Raw genomic sequence first — 24,208 nt, forward strand, 5'->3', positions numbered from 1 at the left:
AGACTTTAGCTGTACCCTCATCCTACTCCACCTCTAATCCTCGGGTGATGTAGAGGTTAACACAGGCCCTGTGTGTCCCCAGGCGCTCTCATTTGTTGACTTCTGTAACCGTAAAAGCCTTGGTTTCATGCATGTTAACATCAGAAGCCTCCTCCCTAAGTTTGCTTTACTCACCGCTTTAGCACACTCTGCCAACCCTGATGTCCTTGTAGTGTCTGAAACCTGCCTTAGGAAGGCCACGAAAAATTCTGAGATTTCCATCCCCAACTACAACATTTTCCATCAAGATAGAACTGCCAAAGGGAAGGAGTTGCAATCTACTGCAGACATAGAGGCTATCATACTTTCCAGGTCTATGCCCAAACAGTTCAAGCTTCTAATTTTAAAAATGAAACTCTCCAGAAATAAGTCTCTCACTGTTGCCGCCTGTTATAGACCCCCCTCAGCTCCCAGCTGTGCCCTGGACACCATACGTGAATTGATTGCCCCCCATCTATCTTCAGAGTTCGTTCTGTTAGGTGACCTAAACTGGGATGTGCTAAACACCCCGGCAGTCCTAAAATCTCAGCTAGATGCCCTCAATCTCACATAAGTTATCAATGAACCCACCAGGTACAACCCTAAATTCGTAAACATGGGCACCCTCATAGATATTATCCTGACCAACTTGCCTTCCAAATACACCTCTGCTGTTTTCAATCAGGATCTCAGCGATCACTGCCTCAATGCCTGCATCCGTTATGAGTCCACAGTAAACGACCACCCCTCATCACTGTCAAACGCTCCCTAAAACACTTCTGCGAGCAGGCCTTTCTAATCGACCTGGCCCGGGTATCCTGGCAGGATACTGACCTCATTCCGTCAGTAGAGGATGCCTGATCATCCCTCAAATGTCATTTCCTCATCATCTTAAATAAGCATGCCCCTTTAAAAAAATGTAGAACTAAGAACAGATATAGCCCTTGGTTCACTCCAGACCTGACTGCCCTCGACCAGCACAAAAACATCCTGTGGCAGACTGCACTAGCATCGAATAGTCCCCGCAATATGCAATTTTTCGGGGAAGTCAGGAACCAATACACACAGTCAGTTAGGAAAGCTAAGGCTAGCTTTTTTCAAACAGAAATGTGCTTCCTGTAGCTCTAACTCCAAAAGGTTTTGGGAGACTAAAGTCCATGGAGAATAAGAGCACCTCCTCCCAGCTGCCAACTGCACTGAGGCTAGGGAACACTGTCACCACCAATAAATCCACAATAATCGAGAATTTCAAGAAGCATTTATCTACGGCCGGCCATGCTTTCCTCCTGGCTACCACAACCCCAGCCAACTGCTCCGTATCCCCTGCAGCTACTTGCCCAAGCCTCCCCAGCTTCTCCTTCTCCCAAATCCAGATAGCAGATGTTCTGAAACAGCTGCAAAACCTGAACCCATACAAATCAGCTGGGCTAGACAATCTGGACCCTCTCTTTCTAAAATGATCCGCCGCCATTGTTGCAACCCCTATTACCAATCTGTTCAACCTCTCTTCGTATCTTCCGAAAATCCTAAAATTGGAAAGCTACCGCGGTCATCCCCCTCTTCAAAGGGGGTGACACTCTAGACCCAAAATGTTACAGACCTATATCCATCCTACCCTGCCTTTCTAAAGTCTTCGAGAGTCAAGTTAACAAACAGATCACTGACCATTTCGAATCCCACCGTACCTTCTCCGCTGTGTAATCCGGTTCCTGAGCTGGTCACGGGTGCACCTTAGCCACGCTCAAGGTCCTAAACGATATCATAACCGCCATCAATAAAAGACAGTACTGTGCAGCCGTCTTCATTGACCTGGTCAAGGCTTTCGACTGTCAATCACCGTATACTTAATAGGCAGACTCAACAGCCTTGGTTTCTCAAATGAATGCCTCGCCTGGTTCACCAACTACTTCTCAGATAGTTCAGTGTGTCAAATTGGAGGGCCTGTTGTCTGGACCTCTGGCAGTCTCTATGGGGGTACCACAGGGTTCAATTCTCGGGCTGACTTTTCTCTGTATATATCAACAATGTCGCTCTTGCTGCGGGTGATTCCTTGATCCACCTCTACGCAGACGACACCATTCTGTATCCATCTGGCCCTTCTTTGGACACTGTGTTAACAAACCTCCAAACGAGATTCAATGCCATACAACACTCCTTCTGTGGCCTCCAACTGCTTTTAAATGCTAGTAAAACTAAATGCATGCTCTTCAACCGATCGATGCCTGCACCCATCCGCCCGACTAGCATCACTACTCTGGACAGGTCTGACCAAGAATATGTGGACAACTACAAATACCTAGATGTCTGGTTAGACTGTAAACTCTCCTTCCAGACTCATATTAAACATCTCCAATCCAAAATTAAATCTAGAATCAGCTTCCTATTTCGCAACAAAACCTCCTTCACTCATGCTGCCAAACATACCCTCGCAAAACTGACTATCCTACTGATCTTTGACTTCGGCTATGTCATTTACAAAATAGCCTCCAACACTCTACTGAGCAAACTGGATGTAGTCTATCACAGTGCCATCCGTTTTGTTACCAAAGCCCCATATACCACTCACCACTGCAACCTGTATGCTCTCGTCGGCTGGCCCTCGCTACATATTCATCGCCAGGCCCACTGGCTCCAGGTCATCTATAAGTCTCTGCTAGGTAAAGCTCTGCCTTATCTCAGCTCACTGGTCACCATAACAACACGCACCTGTAGCACGCGCTCTAGCAGCTATATCTCACTGGTCATCCCCAAAGCCAACACCTGCTTTGGCCGCCTTTCCTTCCAGTTCTCTGCTGCCAATGACTGGAACGAATTGCAAAAATCACTGAAGCTGGACTCTTATATCTCCCTCACTAACTTTAAGCATTAGCTATCTGTGCAGCTAACCGATCGCTGCAGCTGTGCACAGCCCATCTGTAAATAGCCCATCCAACTACCTACCTCATCCCCATATTGTTTTATTTACTTTTTTTGCACACCAGTATTTCTACTTGCACATCTATCACTCCAGTGTAAATTGCTAAATTGTAATTACTTCGCTACTATGGCCTTACCTCCTTACGCCATTTGCACACACTGTATATAGACCTTTCTATTGTGTTATTGACTGTCCATTGGTTTCTTCCATGTGTAACTCTGTGTCGTTGTTTGTGTCACACTGCTTTGCTTTATCTTGGCCAGGTCGCAGTTGTAAATGAGAACTTGTTCTCAACTGGCCTACCTGGTTAAATAAAGGTGAAATAAAAAATAAATTAATTAAAATGGAAAAGACACAACTAGTCCACTGAGCAGTGGGTAACGTGCCTATTGAAAAGAGAGCTTACGTACAAGTACCATCTTAAAAGAGTGTCTCCACAGAGCTTTTCAATTGTCATCAAATCAAATATTATTTGTCACATGCTTAATAAATAACATGTGTAGACTAACAGTGACATGCTTACTTTCGGGTGCTTTAACAACAATGCAGAGTTGAAGATAAAGATTACAAACCTATATACAGGGAATAGCAGTACCGAGTTGATGTGCAGGAGTATGAGGCATTTGTATGAAGTAGGCTACAGCCCAGCCTGCCCATCACACCCACCTGGAGTTTGCTGACAGATTGTGAATAGGAATTTTGAATGGCAGATCATAATGAAATAGCCTGTAAATAGACAGAGATAAGAGACATTGGCTATGCTCAAATCTCCGTACTATCAGACCACTTACAATGCCTAGCCAAGACATTGCTTCATTCTGAGTAGTATGCTAGTGTGTGGACATTCCAACAGAGAAAATGTTATTGTGCGGACAGAAAATGAGGTGTAAGGTTCAACAGATGTGGCCATTGTCTATAAGGCCTGGCCAGGCGTTGCACTGGACTGGTGGACTTGTCTGCTTCCTTCCACTGTTAAGAGTCTGCACTGGAAGTACACACCTGGGAGAGAGACCTGATGTCTAACAATAAAACCCTAATGCTGGAAGATGACATCATTAATAATGGATAATCACATTAACATCACAGGGGGATGGATGGGCCACGCTAGGCCTCGGCATGGCACAACCTCTGGCTGTTGCTGCGTGCACACACACAGCGCAGTCAGACCTCAATCCCCAAGTCCCCAGACACTCTTTACAGTTGTGATAGAAGCCAGTGGAGGGTAACATGGCGCGCGCACACACACACACACACACACACACACACACACACACACACACACACACACACACACACACACACACACACACACACACACACACACACACACACACACACACTGAAGGGTTACAGAGGGCAGGGGAGCCATCAAAGATGAAGATCACATAAGAGCAGGACCGCACAGGACCCATCAGTGGTACACTGTCACACACACACACAGCAAAAAAATAAACGTCCCCTTTTCAGGACCCTGTCTTTCAAAGATAATTCGTAAAAATCCAAATAACTTCACAGATCTTCATTGTAAAGGGTTTACACACTGTTTCTCATGCTTGTTCAATGAACCATAAACAATTAATGAACATGCACCTGTGGAACGGTCGTTAAGACACTAACAGCTTACAGACGGTAGGCAATTAAGGTCACAGTTATGAAAACTTAGGACACTAAAGAGGCCTTTCTTGTTGTCATTGCAGGCAATCTCAACGCTGTGCTTTACAGGGAAGACATCCTCCTCCCTCACCAGTCTCAACATCAACAGTAAAGAGGCGACTCCGGGATGCTGGCCTTCTAGGCAGAGTTGCAAAGAAAAAGCCATATCTCAAACTGGCCAATAAAAATAAAAGATTAAGATGGGCAAAATAACACAGACACTGGACAGAGGAACTCTGGCTAGAAGGCCAGCATCCCGGAGTCGCTTCTTCACAGTTGACGTTGAGACTGGTGTTCTGCGGGTACTATTTAGAAAAGCTGCCAGTTGAGGACTTGTGAGGAGTCTGTTTCTCAAACTAGACACACTAATGTGTGCTCAGTTGTGCACTGGGGCCTCCCACTCCTCTTTCGATTCTGGATAGAGACAGTTTGCGATGTTCTGTGAAGGGAGTAGTACACAGCGTTGTACCAGATCTTCAGTTTCTTGGAAATTTCTCACATTACTCAGAACAAGAATAGACTGAAGAGTTTCAGAAGGAAGGTTTTTGTTTCTGGCCATTTTGAGCCTGTAATTGAACCCACAAATGCTGATGCTCCAGATACTCAACTAGTCTAAAGGCCAGTTTAATTGCTTCTTTAAGCAGAACCACAGTTTTCAGCTGTTATAACATTAGCCTTTTAAAATGATAAACTTGGATTAGCTAACACAACGTGCCATTGAAACACAGGAGTGATGGTTGCTGATAATGGGCCTCTGAACTCCTATGTAGATATTCCATAAAAAAAACAGCCGTTTCCAGCTACAATAGTCATTTACAACATTAACCTGTTGGGGGTAGGGGGCAGTATTGACACGGACGGATAAAAAAACGTATCCGATTTAATCTGGTTACTACTCCTGCCCAGTAACTAGAATATGCATATAATTATTGGCTTTGGATAGAAAACACCCTAAAGTTTCTAAAACTGTTTGAATGGTGTCTGTGAGTATAACAGAACTCATATGGCAGGCAAAAACCTGAGAAGATTCCTTACAGGAAGTGCCCTCTCTGACAAGATCTTGTTCTTCTTGTCTCTGTTTATTGAAGACTGAGGATCTTTGCTGTAACGTGACACTTCCTACGGCTCCCATAGGCTCTCAGAGCCCGGGAAAAAGCTGAATGATATCGAGGCAGCCCCAGGCTGAAACACATTTGCGCTTTTGGCAAGTGGCCGATCAGAGGACAATGGGCTTAGGTGCGTGCACGAGTCGACTCCATGCTTTATTTTCTTTAGTCTTTTTACCTAAACGCAGATTCCCGGTTGGAATATTCTCGCTTTTTTACGAGAAAAATTGCATAAAAATTGATTTTAAACAGCGGTTGACATGCTTCGAAGTACGGTAATGGAATATTTAGAAATGTTTTGTCACGAAATGCGTCGTGCTCGTCACCCTTCTTTACCCTTTCGGATAGTGTCTTGAACGCACGAACAAAACGCCGCTGTTTGGATAGAACTATGGATTATTTGGGACCAAACCAACATTTGTTATTGAAGTAGAAGTCCTGGGAGTGCATTCTGACGAAGAACACCAAAGGTAATAACATTTTTCTTGCAGTAAATCTGACTTTGGTGAGTGCTAAACTTGCTGGGTGTCTAACCTCTTGAGCATCTGATCCCGTTAGCGGGATCAAAATCCAGCGAAAAATCATATCGCCAATTAGCATTAAAAAATTATCATAATTTTTTACAAAAATTAAAAATATTTTTTTTTTTTTTTTATAGATACACCTCTCCTGAATCGACCCACGTCGTCCGATTTCAAAAAGGTTTTACAGGAAAAGCAAATCATTAGATTATATTAGATGAGTCCATCGTAAAAAGCAGCTTCATAGCCATTTTCCGACCAACCACTTCCATCACATATTATCAATAAACAGCTAAATGTAGCACTAACCTTTTACAAACTTCATCAGATGGCACCCCTAGGACATCATGTTATACAATGCATGCATTCTTTTGTTCAATAAAGGTCATATTTATATATAAAAACAGCATTTTACATCTCTGTCTGACGTTGACTACCTAATTTCCCCTCAAAAGCGTCCCGGTAAACAATGCTACGTTTCAATAAATTGCTATACTATAACGATTTTTTAAATGTATATTGTCAATCTAACATTTATAGATGAATATCTCTTGAGAACACCCGTCATACCAGATTTTAAATTAACTTTACTGGGTAATCACACTTTGCGATAAAAGGAGATGCGATACTCAGAAAATCAGCTAATATACAGTGCTCGGCGCCATCTTGGATGCAACAGTATGAACCATCTCATCTTCAATAATATTGTCAATAATCGCCTACCTTTAGTTGTCTTCATCAGAAAGCATCCCAGGTCCACAACAGATGTATTTTCGGTCAAAAAGTCCATACTTCACGTTCCATTAGCCTGATGTTGGTAGCGCGTCCTATGGCTCTCTCCAAACGCAGCTCTGCACTTCATACTGAAAGCAATCCTCGCGCATGTAGGTTCGTTCAAACATGTCAAACGTTGTATAAAATAAATGTTCAGGGCCACTAACACCAAGAGAGCCAATAAGATTCGAGGGGGATGATTTCACTGCCTTTAAAACCGTTTCCAAAGGTGGGGGCAGACATGGCCGCCGGCGTCATAATGGTGATGGCCCATCCCCTGTGACCAATTTCAAACTCCTGTCATTCACTGAGTTTTGACTCTATAAGGCTCAAACCACTGTGAAAGGACTGGCGACATCTAGTGGAAGCAATAGGAAGTGCCAAAATATTCCTAAACCCCTGTGTTTTTCAATGGGATAGGTTAGAACTCAATACAACACATCAGGTATCCACTTCCTGTCAGAAAATGTCTCAGGGTTTTGCCTGCCAAATGAGTTCTGTTATACTCACAGACACCATTCAAACAGTTTTAGAAACTTTAGAGTGTTTTCTATCCATATATAATAAGTATATGCATGCCCTATCTTCTGAGTTTGATTAGTAGGCCGTTGAAAATGGGAACGATTTTTTTTCAAAATGCGCTGTGGCGCCCCCTATCCTAGGGTATCCTCAAGAGGCTAAATAGCTAGCCCTGTGATGCCGGGCTATCTACTTAGAATACTGCAAAATGTGCTTTCACCGAAAAGCTATTTTAAAATCGGACATATCGAGTGCATAGAGGAGTTCTGTATCTATAATTCTTAAAATAATTGTTATGCTTTTTGTGAACGTTTATCGTGAGTAATTTAGTAAATTTTTACTAAATTCACCGGAAGTTTGCTAGTTCTGAACGTCACATGCTAATGTAAAAAGCTGTTTTTTGATATAAATATGAACTTGATTGAACAAAACATGCATGTATTGTATAACATAATGTCCTAGGGTTGTCATCTGATGAAGATCATCAAAGGTTAGTGCTGCATTTAGCTGTCTTCTGGGTTTTTGTGACATTATATGCTAGCTTGAAAAATGGGTGTCTGATTATTTCTGGCTGGGTACTCTGCTGACATAATCTAATGTTTTGCTTTCGTTGTAAAGCCTTTTTGAAATCGGACAGTGTGGTTAGATTAACGAGAGTCTTGTCTTTAAAATGGTGTAAAATAGTCATATGTTTGAGAAATTGAAGTAATAGCATTTCTAAGGTATTTGAATAACGCGCCACAGGATTCCACTGGCTGTTACGTAGGTGGGACGATTTCGTCCCGCCGACCCTAGAGAGGTTAACAATGTCTACACTGTATTTCTGATCAATTTGATGTTATTGTAATGGCCAAAAAATTTGCTTCTCTTTCAAAAACAAGGACATTTCTAAGTGACCCCAGAGCGAGCAGTGGCACAAATGAGAGCCAGGAATGTACAACCACCACTTGTTCCTTATCATCTCCCTACAGTGCAGTGGCACGCATCAGTTCTATTTCAGATGGCGTCAACATCATTTACTTTTAATGCATTATGGAGTAGAATGTATTTTTAAAAAGTCACCAGAAGTGACCTTTTCAGTCATTCGACAAACAAAAACCTCCAAACGAGCTTCAATGCCATACAACACTCCTTCTGTGGCCTCCAACTGCTCTTAAACGCTAGCAAAACCAAATGCATGCTCTTCAACCGTTCGCTGCCCGCACCCGCCCGCCCTACTAGCATCCCTACTCTGGACGGTTCTAACCTAGAATACGTGGACAACTACAAATACCTAGGTGCCTGGCTAGACTGTAAACTCTCCTTCCAGACTCATATCAAACATCTCCAATCCAAAATCAAATCTAGAATCGGCTTTCTATTTCGCAACAAAGCCTCCTTCCCTCACGCCGCCAAACTTACCCTAGTAAAACTGACTATCCTACCGATCCTCAACTTCGGCGATGTCATCTACAAAATAGCTTCCAATACTCTACTCAGCAAATTGGATGTAGTCTATCACAGTGCCATCCGTTTTGTTACCAAAGCGCCTTATGCCACCCACCACTGCGACCTGTATGCTCTAGTCGGCTGGCCCTCGCTACATATTTGTAGCCAGACCCACTGGTCATCTATAAGTCTATGCTAGGTAAAGCTCCGTCTTATCTCAGCTCACTGGTCACGATAACAACACCCACTCGTAGCACGCGCTCCAGCAGGTATATCTCACTGGTCATCCCCAAAGCCAACACCTCCTTTGGCCGCCTTTCCTTCCAGTTCTCTGCTGCCAGTGACTGGTACGAATTGCAAAAATCGCTTAAGCTGGAGACTTAGATTTCCCTCACTAAATTTAAACATCAGCAATCTGAGCAGCTAACCGATCGCTGCAGCTGTACATAGTCCATCTGTAAATAGCCCACCCAATCTACCTACCTCATCCCCATATTGTTTTTATTTACTTTGCTGCTCTTTTGCACACCAGTATTTCTACTTGCACATCACCATCTGCTCATCTATCACTCCAGTGTTAATCTGCTAAATTGTAATTACTTTGCTACTATGGCCTATTTATTGCCTTATCTCCTCATGCCATTTGCACACACTGTATATAGACTCTCTTTTCTTTCTATTGTGTTATTGACTGTACGCTTGTTTATTCCATGTGTAACTCTGTGTTGTGGTTTGTGTTGCACTGCTTTGCTTTATCTAGGCCAGGTCGCAGTTGTAAATGAGAACTTGTTCTCAACTAGCTTACCTGGTTAAATAAAGGTGAAATAAAGAATAATAATAATCTCCTCTGGGTCATGCACCTTTTTATGCAATGTTTGGTTTTCAAGAGGCTCTTAAAAATATAACTTTGAATATTGTAGCCTATCACCGGTAAAGAAAGATAAATAAGAGAAAAGGCAGAACACTTTAATTAAACTAATCATGTCCGGCTTTTAACAAAAAGAGAAAAAGGTGCGATTGCATAACCAAAAGAAAATCTATGGGAGATTCTCATTATCTTGCTCTCCTCTTACACCACGACCAGATACAAAATTTACTTGCTACGCAGCATCTTTCAGGGATGACAGTAGGGTACGGAGAGTCAGTGGAGACAAAAAAGCTGTCTTTCATAATGATGTTTCACCACAGCTTCTGCTGAGTAAGTCCACACAGATTCTATAACACCTATGTGCAAATCAATGGGTATAACTGAATGCTGTTTTCTTATCATGGCACATTTTATATGATAAGGTTAAGGACTGAGGGTAAGAAAATCAAATCATGCTTTTATGAGAAGTCATTCTGGTACGGTCTAGGGAGTCTACTGACACCGAATTTGTCTGAAAGAACAGCATGCTTATTCTTTCAACTCAGGACAGATACAAAATGCCATCAGAAGAAAAGCAGTAAGGAGAGACACTGTGCAAGCATGATGGATAGGAATGTTAAATACCCAAATAAACATTTTACATTGAATAATACATTGAAATGAAAGTGAATTCCATTCTCTCACCAACATATTTAGGCCTAGTTCATGAGGTGGTTAGGAAACATTTATAATTAAAAAATGTCACAATAAGTGAATACACTGTAGGAATCTGTCTTCCTTAGGCCGCCACTGCAAACACCCACTGTCACTAGGGGTTAGAAATGGACATGAACTCATTAATCAAAATGAGTTTGGCACACAATACACACACAAATAAACACAATCACTCACACCTACTACTACTGTATAGCCTAGATTTTTCTGCTTCCCTCACCCCTCAATGTTTTCCAACACTCAGAGCTCACCTTTCACCCACTCAGTAGAACAACAAATTCAATATTTTAAAAAACCCATTAAAGACTGGTTTAGCACTAAAAATGGGAACTGTACCATGACTCATAAACAGAGGATTAAATAGACAGCAATCATATGTGACCCGTTTCAGGAAGCTAGGCGTATGTCGCTTGTCACTACTTCACTGGAGAGGCATTTGAAGTTTTTTTGGCAGAAATGCCTTCTGGAACATGTGAACTTTCATGTGCCTTAATAACAAACTTGTATGCCATCCGTAAATACAAATAAAATTGTTAAATTACGAGCCTAGTTGGTTTAGCCACGGAAAAAAAGACAGGAAACTTCCCGCTAGCCATGATTGGATGAGATAATGGATGGGCTGGAAACGCCATGTAGCATGCTTTTATCTATAACATGAGCTGCTCAGTATGTGTAGATAACCCTTGCTACCACAGCTTTTTTGAAAGATATAGTGGCCATTGAGAACTGCTCTCAACATCATTGCTTCCCTGAATTAAGCAGGCGCTATCGACAAAGATCAGTGGGAAAAAGTACTTTCTGGAGGACGATCGTGCCATGCTGACTCTGTGACTCTGAAAATAAAATCAGACGATGAGGAAATCCCTGACTTAAGTAAAAACATTTTCATTGAACCAGACATTGTAGTCTTCTGATGACAGTGATGGGGAAGAAACGGCGATCAACAGTATTGCTGTCAAGGAAGAAGTTGACAGAGTTTTGAACGATGCTGAATGGGTGTAGACAAAGAAGAACTCTCCAATTGGTGTAACAAAACATTAAGGGGCTACTTTTGCAAAAGTGGGGTTACATGTTTATCAACATTCAAACCAGATTTACTTTCCCATTGTTCCAGTCTGTACTTTTATCCAATGTAAAAAAACACAATTTCAAATTTTGCAACATAAGACTGAAAAGAGTTGATCAGTCACATATTTGAGACACCCCCAGCCTGATAAAGTACCAATGCAAGGAGCTAAAGTTGAATAGTAATTTGTAAATCCCCAAGACAGAAGGCAGATGGTATAGGCCTAGGAAGTAGAGAGGCAACTGGCACAAGACTGTATTGGACGGTTACGATTGGTTAAGCCCTGAAACTGGAAACCATGCAATGAAAGACAAAACTTAATGTTCCTTAGATGTAACGAAAATCATTTGTCAGAGTCCAAAGCAACTTATACAGATGGGTCAAGTGTGCCACTGAGTGACGCTGGCCAGACTTTAGCAGCGTCAGGCCCAGGGCAGATGGCATCGCCAGCCAGGGAATGTGGCAGGGGAGGCAGACATTCACTTGCACACACACACACACACACACACACACACACACACACACACACACACACACACACACACACACACACACACACACACACACACACACACACGTTGCTACACCATGGGCTGGCTGCCCATGGTGATGCCACCTGTACCAGAATGCTACCTAATTAACCCTTGAGAAACCCACGGCTCAGACTCTGCAATGACTCATTTTCCCAGCAGCCCCAGGCCTGCTGCTGTACTGGGTCAGTGGATACAAGGGAGGGATGGGGAGTGTTGGGCTAAGGGCTGGAGTAAACATGGAGGACTTGGCCTAGGGAATGGATGGTTCTTAGGGTATAAGACAGGACAGCATAGATAAGGATGGATAGGGACGAATAGAGGAGACCATGGATAAAGGGGTGAGAGGCGGAGGAGAAAACAGAAGGCAGTCAGTCATGCTGTATATTATTACCTTGATGTAGCTCTCTAGCTGGGGGTAGACTCTCTGCACCCCAAAGAAGATTGACAGGGGCGTCCTGTAGGGAAAGGAGGCGCTGACCACGTGAGTGACCTCTGGGAAGCTGAAGACCCGGAAACCAAACTTCTCATAGAGCTGTTGGAGCTCCTCACTGGGCCTAGTATCGCCCTCACTCAGGACACTACCCACCGCACAGCGACACTTCTCTCCTATCACCTAGAGAAAAAGGAAGGAAGGACGGAAAGGAGGGAGAGAGAGTCTTGTCAGCAAAAGGTTAAATCTCACTGTGAGGTTAAAATGAACAATCTGATGTGACAACAGTCTGTTTGCATTTAATGTGATTGCTTTCGTTTCAATTGGGCTGCTGCTTATTTGTGGTGTTTATACAGCAATCATGTATCATTATTTTATGTTTTTAGGGGTGGATCAGCTTAATATTGCGGAAAGATTGTTGCTTCCATCAATGTAATTGTCTGCATCATTTCCAATCCCACATATCTTTTTTTGGTAAATATATATATTGATATACACATATATACATACACATACCTATATAGTCATATGTACTTTTTTTAGAATATACCTTTATTATTCCCCGCAAACCCTACCACCCTTCTCCAATTGGAGTAAACTAATAAACAATAACACTTAGGTTTCTACCTTCAGTTTATACATATTATACACATTTTACAAACACAATCTATTTTACAATAGTTATATTTTGTTTGTTTTTAGTCCCTCCTCTATTTCTGATGTCCATCCAGTTTGATTTCTATTTGTAACTGTGCCATTTCACAACATTTCTGAACCTATTTACATTTTACAGACCCCGTATGTTTTACATTGGTTATCTTGTTATTAGTCCCACCCTTCAGCTCCATTCAACCCCTCCCATCTATCTCTTAACACCATCCATTTTGGATTTCTATTTGCCATATATTTTTCAACTGTGCTGTGATGCTTCACAAAAGTACTGAACCTTTCTATTCTCATAGCTTCTACAGATTGTAAATTAAAAATAAACATTTTTGCTAAAATAATTATTATATTATTGATTGACTATGGCTTTTCAAATCACCCAGTATTGCTATCTGCAGCGTTAGTCCTACAGCAATAATGTATCATGATGTTAGTATTCCTTCACGTCAGATTATTTTAAAAACAATCTGAAAATGTGTCAATATGTTTGTCCTCAGCCCCAACCGTGGAACAATTTCCAAATTGACCTCTCTCGCTAACGACTCGCTCTATCGCTGTTGTTCTGTCCCTCCACCTTTCTCTCATTACAGTCATTCAGAGAGCCTGTAATTATACATGCAAACTGCTTCAATGGAGAAGGATGCCTCCTCTCTTTCTTTCTCCCTCCCTCCCTCAACAACCCCCTGAAGCCTGCCGCAGCAATTAAGGACTGCAAAACCACTATTGTTGTAAACACTGCCTTTATCTAAACCCACCTTTATCTATGCCCATCAAAGTCTACAAGTTCCCTCCCCCAAAAAAATTGTCCACCGTCTGAAAAATAGCCAACCAATTTCACAGACAGACGGTTCCTTCAGTCTCCCAAAATATCCACCTTCTAATAAACAGATGAGTCACAAAGAAGAGACAGAAGATAGGCTGGCAGAAAACAGCTTAACAAACCATGTGAAAGGAAAACAAATTTTAAACAAATAAATGGAAAACAATTTTACACAAATAAATAAATAAATACAAATAAACGCCAAGTTTTAGAATCCAGCACAGTTGGCAGGCAATGTTAAGAGCAAGGCTCTTGTTAGGCTCTAAGACACTGATTGCTACATTTGGCTGCTCAGTTGTGCTTGGTGGTTCTCTCTCCAATCTGGGGAGCGAATCGAATCGTCCATTAAAGGGTAGAAAAAGAGGAGCCACTTAATGCAAATTAAGACTCATGGGACATCCGAAATGACCTCCGGATTGTGTACAAACCAATGGCCAATCAAACGGCTGATTTCTCACCAATTTTCATATCTTAAGTCCCAGCAGGTGTAGAGAGGACAGGACAGGGGTTGCATTCGGAACGTTCTTATTGCTTTTCCTCGATATGATGAACGCCGACTGCGAGCCAGGCCTAATCGCCTTACATCAGTGCCCGACCTCATGAATGTTTGGGGCTGAATGGAAGCAAGTCCCCGCTGCAATGTTCCAACATCTAGTGGAAAGCCTTCCCAGAAGAGTGGGGGCTGTTATAGCAGCAAATGGGGAACCAACAATAACATATTATTGCCCATGATTAAGAATGAGATGCTGGACGAGTACATGTCCACATACTTTTGGTCATGTAGTGTACTTCCATTCATTTTTTCAACTGGTAACGGGGTACCTCCAGATGATTCTTATGAGGCCTGTGGACAACCTAGAGCAAAACAACCGACATGTACACCATCGTGGTCAGAGAGTCTCATCATTCCATAGAGGGGTCATAATAGTTTGTAGGCCAAACCGTTCAGACGCTTCAGACGATTTTGTGAGAAGACAGATTTTTGGGATGCCTCATGGTCTGACAAACACCGCTCTAGCACTGTCACCTTTCTGGGCAGATGTGACATCGGCGATGCTGTGGATTGAGACTTATACTTTCTGTGGATTTTCTATTATTATGCTAATTAGATTTCCGCAGGGGCGTGGACATCAACTCTAGGGGGTTAACCGTTAGGCTACCTGCCTGCCAACTCCTCTCTCACCTCCTCTCCGTACATATCCCCTCACAACCAGCCAGGGCAAAGGCCTCTGGGAATTCCCTGTCTCCTTGCAATCTCCATCGTTCAAGGCCAACCAACACACTGCTACATGAAGCGGGAGGAAGGAGACATGGAGACCATGAGTCCATTCTCTGTATGTCAGTTTATCCCCAGGGTGAGTTAGCTACTGTAACTCCAGAACAGTTAGTTACTGTAGAGTAGGATTGTTGGAGTTGAGAACACCTGATTTGGCTCAGTGTCTCCAGGGGGAAAAGTTGTGGTGGAGGGCGGGGGGAATTTGTTTGTTTCTATTGCAATTTATTTGGATATACTGTATCCATTATAATGATCATGATAAATGAATTTGTCTGGTTCAGAGAAGTTGTCAGTCTCTTCATGTTCATATGCATGGCACGGTGGCCAAAAAAACCTGCAACATTGTTACACAGGTCAGACAGCAAGGTTTAGACAAACCGCAACTGTTGCAAACCAAATGCTAGCTTAGTACTATTGGGAAATATTGTCTAGATGCTTTTTTCTAGGGGAGATGAAGTTCATCACCGATCCTCCACCAAATTTCACAGTGGGTATGAGACCTGGAGAGGGCTACAAGCCACAGTGTCTCGCACCCATTGTGAAATTTGGTGGAGGATCTGGGGGTGCTCCAGCAAGGCTGGAATCGAGCAGATTTGTCTGAACCAAGCCAAGTACAAGGTAGTCCTGGAAGAAATCTTGCTTCCTTCTGCTCTGACAATGTTCCCCCTCTGAGGATTGTTTTTTTTCAGGAGGACAATGCTCCAAGCCAGGTCAATCAAGGTGTAGATGGAGGACCACTAGATCAAGACCCTGTCATGGCCAGCCAAATCTCTAGACCTGAACCCCATTGAAAACCTCTGGAATGTGATCAACGGGAAGATGTATGGTCACAAGCCATCAAACAAAACCGAGCTGCTTGAATTTTTGCGCCAGGAGTGGCATAAAGTCACCCAACATCAATGTGAAAGACTGGTGGAGAGCATGCCAAGACGCATGAAAGCTGTGATTGAAAATCAGGATTATTCCACCAAATATTGATTTCTGAACTCTTCCTAAGTTAAAATATGAATATTGCGTGTTTTAAATTATGAATATGAACTTATTTTCTTTGCATTATTCGAGGTCTGACAACACAGCATCTTATTTTGCCATTTTGACCAGTTGTCATTTTCTGCAAATAAATGCTCTAAATGACAATATTTATATTTGGAATTTGGGAGAAATGTTGTCAGTAGTTAATAGAATAAAATAAAAATGTTAATTTTACCCAAAGACATACCTATAAATAGAAAAACCAGAGAAAATTATAATTTTGCAGTGGTCTCTTAATTTTTTCCAGAGCTGTATATATAAACTCAGCAAAAAAAGAGACGTCCCTTTTTCAGGACCCTGTCTTTCAAAGATAATTCATAAATAACTTCACAAATCTTCATTGTAAAGGGTTTAAACACTGTTTCCCATGCTTGTTCAATGAACCATAAACAATTAATGAACATGCACCTATGGAATGGTCGTTAAGACACGAACAGCTTACAGATGGTAGGCAATTAAGGTCACAGTTATGAAAACTTAGGACACTAAAGAGGCCTTTCTACTGACTCTGAAAAACACCAAAAGGAAGATGCCTGTACTGCACCTGTACTGACCTCGCCTTCTGCATGATAGTGGAGTAAACAGGCAGTGGCTCGGGTGGTTGATGTCCTTTTTGAACTTCCTATGGCATAGGGTGCTGCAGGTGTCCAGGAGGGCGGGAAGTTTGCCCCCAGTAATGTGTTGGACACACCGCACTACCCTCTGGGGAGCTTTTTGGTTGTGGGCGGTGCAGTTGCCATACCAGGCGGTGATACAGCCCAACAGGATGCTCTCAAGTGTGCATCTGTAAAAGTTTGTGAGGGTTTTAGGTGTTAAGTCCAATTTCTTTAGCCTCCTGAGGTTGAAGAGGCGCTGATGCCTTCTTCACCACACTGTCTGTGTGGGTGGACCATTTCAGTTTGTCAGTGATGTGTACACCAAGGTACTTCAAATTTATTTCAATCCAATTTATTTATAAAGCCCTTCTTACATCAGCTGATGTCACAAAGTGCTGTATAGAAACCCAGCCAAAAACCCCAAACAGCAAGCAATGCAGGTGTAAAAACACCTGCTTTCCACCTTCTCCACTGTGGTCCCATCGATGTGGATAAGGGGGTGCTCCCTCTGCTGTTTCCTGAAGTCCACAATCATCTCCTTTGTTTTGTTGACGTTGAGTGAGAGGTTATTTTCCTGGCACCACACTCCCAGAGCCCTCACATCCTCCCTGTAGGCTGTCTCATCGTTGTTGGTAATCAAACCTACTACTGTTGTGTCGTCTGCAAACTTGATGATTGAGTTTGAGGCATGCTTGGCCACGCAGTCATGGGTGAACAGGGAGTACAGGAGGGGGCTGAGCATGTACGCTTGTTGGGCCCCAGTGTTGAGGACCAGCCATGAGTAGGTGTTGTTTCTTACCTTCACCACCTGGGGGCGACCCGTCAGGAAGTCCAGGACCCAGTTGCAAAGGGCAGGGTTCAAACCCAGGGCATCGAGATTGATGATGAGCTTGGATGGTACTATGGTGTTGAATGCTGAGCTATAGTCAATGAACAGCATTCTTACATAGGTATGCCTCTTGTCCAGATGGGACCTGGCAGTGTGCAGTGTGGTGGCGATTGCATCGTCTGTGGATCTATTGGGGCGGTAAGCAAATTAAAGAGGGTCTAGGGTGGCAGGTAAGGTGGAGGTGATATGATCCTTGACTAGACTCTCAAACCACTTCATGATGAGAGGTGAGTGCTACGGGGCGATAGTCATTTAGTTCAAACACACAACTACAAAAGTTTGGGGTCACTGAGAAATGTCCTTGTTTTTGAAAGAGAAGCAGATTTTTGTCCATTAAAATAACATCAAATTGATCAGAAAGACAGTGTAGCCATTGTTAATGTTGTAAATAACTATTGTAGCTGATGTTTTATGGAATATCTACATAGGCGTACAGAGGCCCAATATCAGCAACCATCACTCCTGTGTTCCAATGGCACATTGTGTTAGCTAATCCAAGTTTATAATTTTAAAAGGCTAATTGATCATTAGAAAACCCTTTTGCAATTATGTTATAACAGCTGAAAACTGTGGTTCTTATTAAAGAAGCAATAAAACTGACCTTCTTTAGACTAGTTGAGTATCTGGAGCATCAGCATTTGTGGGTTCGATTACAGGCTCAAAATGGCCAGAAACAAAGAACTTTCTTCTGAAACTCGTGAGTCTATTCTTGTTCTGAGAAATGAAGGCTATTCCATGTGAGAAATTACCAAGAAACTGAAGATCTCGTACAATGCTGTGTACTACTTCCTTCACAGAACAGCGCAAACTGGCTATAACCAGAATAGAAAGAGTGGGAGGCCCCGGTGCACAACTGAGCAAGAGGACAAGTACATTAGTCTCTAGCTTGAGAAACAGATGCCTCCCAAGTCCTCAACTGGCAACTTCATTAAATAGTACCCGCAAAACACCAGCCTCAACGTCAACAGTGAAAAAGCCATATCTCAGACTGGCCAATAAAAATAAAAAATGAAGATGGTCAAAAGAACACAGACACTGGACAGAGGAACTCTGCCTAGAAGGCCAGCATCTCGGAGTCACCTCTTCACTGTTGACGTTGAGGCTGGTGTTTTGCGGGTACTATTTAATGACGCTGCCAGTTGAGGACTTGTGAGGCATCTGTTTCTCAAACTAGACACTCTAATGTACTTGTCCTCTTGCTTTTTTACGATTATCTAGTTAGGCTATAACACAAACTTTTACAGATGCACAATCGAGAGCATCCTGTCGGGATGCATCACCACCTGGTACGGCAACTGCTCTGCTCACCGGGGGCAAACTACCTGCCCTCCTGGACACCTACACCACCCGTTGTCACAGGAAGGCCAAAAAGGTCATCAAGGACAACAACCACCCGAGCCACTGCCTGTTCACCCCGCTATCATCCAGAAGGCGAGGTCAGTACAGGTGCATCAAAGCTGGGACCAAGAGACTGAAAAACAGCCTCTATCTCAAGGCCATCAGACTGTTAAACAGCCATCACTAACATTGAGTGGCTGCTGCCAACATACTGACTCAAATCTCTAGCCACTTTAATAATAAAAAATTGGATGTAATAAATGTATTACTAGTCACTTTAAACAATGCCACTTTATATAATGTTTACATACCCTACATTACTCATCTCATATGTATATACTGTACTCTATACCATCTACTGCATGTTGCCTATGCCGTTCGGCCATCGCTCATCCATATATTTATATGTACATATTCTTATTAATTCCTTTACACTTGTGTGTATAAGGTAGTTGTTGTGAAATTGTTAGATTACTTGTTAGATATTACTGCATGGTTGGAACTAGAAGCACAAGCATTTCGCTACATTCGCATTAACATCTGCTAACCATGTGTATGTGACCAATAACATTTGATTTGAAAATAATATGTTGTGATAACTGCACTGACGTTTTGATTTCGTAGTGAATAAAACATTGTTTTTCGGTTATGGATTTTTCTTAACGTTAAGGATCCCAATTTTGTTTACATGATTTAACGTTTAAATGTTCAGACCTCTACTCCTTGATATCAACCAATCAGCATCCAGGATCCAAACAACCAGTTTTATAATAAACGACATATCGCCATCCCTATCTCGCTCTAGTAATCTTGACTGAGTCTGAGAGGTCTCCTTTAACACTGGCAGCTGAAGTAGAGTACCAATCACCTTGCCTCAGGGAGACAACGCTCTTTCCTCACTCAAGCCATAACCTACTACACAGCACTGAAAAGTAGGCTACTGTTAAAACACTTCAGATTCACCACACCCCAGACTCTTGACTCAACCGGTATTGGCGCCTGCATCGATCCCATCTCGTTTCTCTTCAAAGTATTGCATCGCAATCAAAATGCAGCCGTCTACTGCCTACGTATCTCCAAAAGGCACGTACCTTCCCAGGTAGTATTTTACCAGAAGATAGCTTAACTGAAAACGGAATCCCATTTGAGACCTGATTCAAAGGCAGCATCCTTTGTGGATTGAGACAGACCCACCATCATCTACTCTCCATCTCTGGTTCCTGCTAACACTCACCCCCCATGCCCATTTCAGCCTGTGGAGTGTCAGCAGCAGAAGGGCCAGTGTCTCTCCGCTTTCTCAGCATGGCTGTAGATGGCTTCTGTGACTAAAGTGTGTGGTTAACAAGCAGTCCCATCACTGCAGCTCTGTCTCTGCTAACCCCCAGTAGCACTACACAAAGGCCTGGGACACACGCAGGGCTAGCTGGCGCCTGGGTCTCCTGCCGCGATGAGACGGGACAACTACCGCCACATGGTGCCATCCGAGACCAGAATCGCAGAAATCTGGACTGACCCAAGGAGGGATGCAGGAGGAGAGGAGAGAGGGATGGGAAGAGGAGGGATGGAGGAGGCAGTGAGGGAAGGGGTGGTGATAACAGCAGAGTCCATACAGAGATACTCTTCATCAGCCTGTGACAGGCCAGGGACCCAAATGAGTCCCACTGTCCACTAACACTGCTCTAATTAATGATCACTGTCAGCAGGGCTGGGGAGAGGAACATACACTGCTGTACAGTAGACTACACCTAACCCAGTCTGTCAGCACAGGGCTGGAGAGAGGAACCTACACCTAGCCCAGTCCCCGTACAGATCTGGGACCAGACAACACATAGGCCATCACACCCTCACACCCAATAGGAAGTCTCCACCAGGGAAGATGGATACAGTGAGATAAAAACTTCTACACTAGCTTTCATAAAGAGGGGGAGAAGTGTTCAGTTCAAACTGTCCAGTTGAAGTCTATCAAGAAGCCTACAGGCTACTATAGAAATGGTAGGTCATGACGCACAAGGCATTTCCTGGACATTGTAAAACTGGGGAGAGAGATCACTCTGATACTCTCAAAATGGTGTAGGACTGAAGAAATAGCCGATAGAGATTCAAAAAACTAACTTTAGTGAGGCCTGGATATTTGATGGGATTTTTGTAGCGATTTTGTTTTTGGTCACAGCGGGGGGGCCCCTGTGGATTGGAGCCAACACAAGGTTCACAGCGGGACACGCTGGACAAAGAGGCGCAGCTACAAACCCTGCTGCTCAGCCCTCTGGGAGATTGATGGACTTCAAAAACAACTTTGAACGCAGTCCCATGTATTCTTCATTTCACATCCACTTAGGAAGCACCTCTCATTCTCTTCCCCTCCCTCCCTCTACTCTTCCTCTCTTTTCTCCTCTCCTCCTCCCCTTTCTTCTCTCCTCTCCCCTTCTCATCAACTCTCTGTCTCTTCTCCAGCATACCCCTCCTGGTGCGCTAGCTTTTTCATGTTCGGGCCATGCTCAGACTGGTGCTAAAATACTAATAAATTGGTCTCAGGGAGCCACTTGGGACTGTGCTCTGTGAGGGCTTTTGATAAATCGTGGCATCAAGATGAATGGGGGCATTCTGGGGCTGGGTAGTGGGGTGGTCAGGGGGTAGGGCTGGAGCAGTCAAGGATCTTGAAGATAGGGCTGAATGTTCCGTCTCTCAGAGGGTCACCTCCACCAGTGTTTTGCTCCAGCCCTTTCTCTAGTGTTTAAGTTTGATCTGTCAATCATCACAAACAAAGAGCCCCACATCCTGCAATGTACTGCAACCCTGTTGTGGAAGAGTGACTGTCACAACATAATATGGACAGGACTCACAAATGAACAGACAGATTTGTCATCTCATGCCCCCATCTCCCTCCGAATGCACCCCACTTTGACAATCCCTATGTCACAAAGACCTCCAACCCTGACCCTGAGAGATCAGCAACCTTATCTCAAAATGGAGCATAGTCTCAAATCAAATGTTATTTGTCACATGCCTCGTAAACAACAGGTTTGGACTAACAATTAAATGGTTACTTAGGAGTCCTTCCCAACAATGCAGAGAGAAAGAAAATAGAGAAATACTAGAAAAGAAAATGCAATGTTCATGTCGTCTCCATTTGCTCATCTGGGACACCTCTCAGATGTCAGCGAGAGAGCTAAATTTATTAGGATCCCCATTAGCTACTGCACATACAAATACATGACAAAGTACAGAACAGTAATAGAAAAGAACAACATACAGTGGCAAGAAAAAGTATGTGAACCCTTTGGAATTACCTGGATTATTGCATAAATTGGTCATCAAATTTGATCTGATCTTCATCTAAGTCACAACAATATACAAACACTGTGCTTAAACTAATAACACAAATGATTGTATTTTTGTTGTCTATTGAATAGATCATTTAAACATTCACAGTGTAGATTGGAAAAAGTATGTGAACCCCTAGGCTAATGACTTCTCCAAAATCTAATTGGAGTCAGGAGTCAGCTGACCTGGAATCCAATCAGTGAGACGAGGTTGGAGATGTTGGTTAGAGCTGCCTTGTCCTATAAAAAAAACTCACAAAATTTGAGTTTGCTATTCACAAGAAGCGTTGCCTGATGTGAACCATGCCTCAAACAAAAGAGATCTCAGAAGACCTAAGATTAAGAATTGTTGACTTGCATAAAGCTGGAAAGGGTTACAAAAGTATCTATAAAAGCCTTGATGTTCATCAGTCCACGGTAAGACAAATTGTCTATAAATAGACAAAGTTCAGCACTGTTGCTACTCTCCCTAGGAGTGGCCGTCCTGCAAAGCTGACTGCAAGAGCACAGCGCAGAATGCTCAATGAGGTTAAGAAGAATCCTAGAGTGTCAGCTAAAGACTTACAGAAATCTCTGGAACATGCTAACATCTCTGTTGACGAGTCTACGATACGTAAAACAAGAATGGTGTTCATGGGAGGACACCACAGAAGAATCCACTGTTGTCCAAAAAAAACATTGCTGCACATCTGAAGTTTGCAAAAGTGAACCTGGATGTTCCACAGCGCTACTGGCAAAAATATTGATTTGAGTTGTTTGGAAGAAAGACACAACACTATGTGTGGAGAAATGGCATAGCGCACCAACATCAAAACCTCATCCTGACTGTAAAGTATGGTGGAGGGACTGCTTTGCTACTTCAGGGCCTGGACAGCTTGCTATCATCGATGGAAAAATGAATTCCCAAGATTATCAAGACATTTTGCAGGAGAGCGTTAGGCTATCTGTCCACCAATTGAAGCTCAAAAGAAGTTGGGTGATGCAACAGGACAACGACCCAAAACACAGAGGTAAATCAACAACAGAATGGCTTCAACAGAAGAAAATACGCCTTCTGGAGTGGCCCAGTCAGAGTCCAGACCTCAACCCGATTGAGATGCTGTGGCATGACCTCATGAGAGCAGTTCACACCAGAAATGCCAAGAATATTGCTGAACTGAAACAGTTTAGTACAGAGGAATGGTCCAAAATTCCTCCTGACTGCTGTGTAGGTCTGATCCGCAACTCGAGAAAACATTTGGTTAAGCACAGTGTTTATATATTATTGTGACTTAGATGAAGATCAGATCAACTTTTATGACCAATTTATGCAGAAATCCAGGTATTTCCAAAGAGTTCACATACTTTTTCTTGCCACTGTGAGATATTACACTACATAAAAAATAAATTTAACAGTTAATATATAGCAAAAACAGAGACAACAATAATACTATTTACACACTATTCATATATACAGTACATATTCATATTCTTACATACATTTGAAGTCGGAAGTTTACATACACTTAGGTTGGAGTCATTAAAACTAGTTTTTCAACCACTCTACAAATTTATTTTTGAGTAGTGGCTTCTTCCTTGCTGAGTGGCCTTTCAGGTTATGTCGATATAGGACTCGTTTTACTGTGGATATAGATACTTTTGTACCCGTTTCCTCCAGAATCTTCACAAGGTCCTTTGCTGTTGTTCTGGGATTGATTTGCACTTTTCGCACAAAAGTACATTCA

The 24,208-nt window shown here is 42.8% G+C and overlaps 1 protein-coding gene across 1 annotated transcript in view; it reads right to left on the reverse strand.

Annotated features, from left to right (window-relative positions):
* The window catches only part of LOC106583522 (testis-expressed protein 264), an 84,265-nt gene that overhangs the window by 48,044 nt on the left and 12,013 nt on the right, over positions 1 to 24,208 (reverse strand). The window contains exon 2 of the mRNA XM_014167803.3: positions 12,509 to 12,730. Within this exon, the coding sequence (XP_014023278.1) occupies positions 12,509 to 12,730 (222 nt within the window). The remainder of the gene's footprint in view (positions 1 to 12,508; positions 12,731 to 24,208) is intronic.

Source organism: Salmo salar, chromosome 22, assembly GCF_965601325.2.
Source record: "Salmo salar chromosome 22, fSalSal1, whole genome shotgun sequence".
In the NCBI taxonomy this organism is placed as follows: Eukaryota; Metazoa; Chordata; class Actinopteri; order Salmoniformes; family Salmonidae; genus Salmo; species Salmo salar.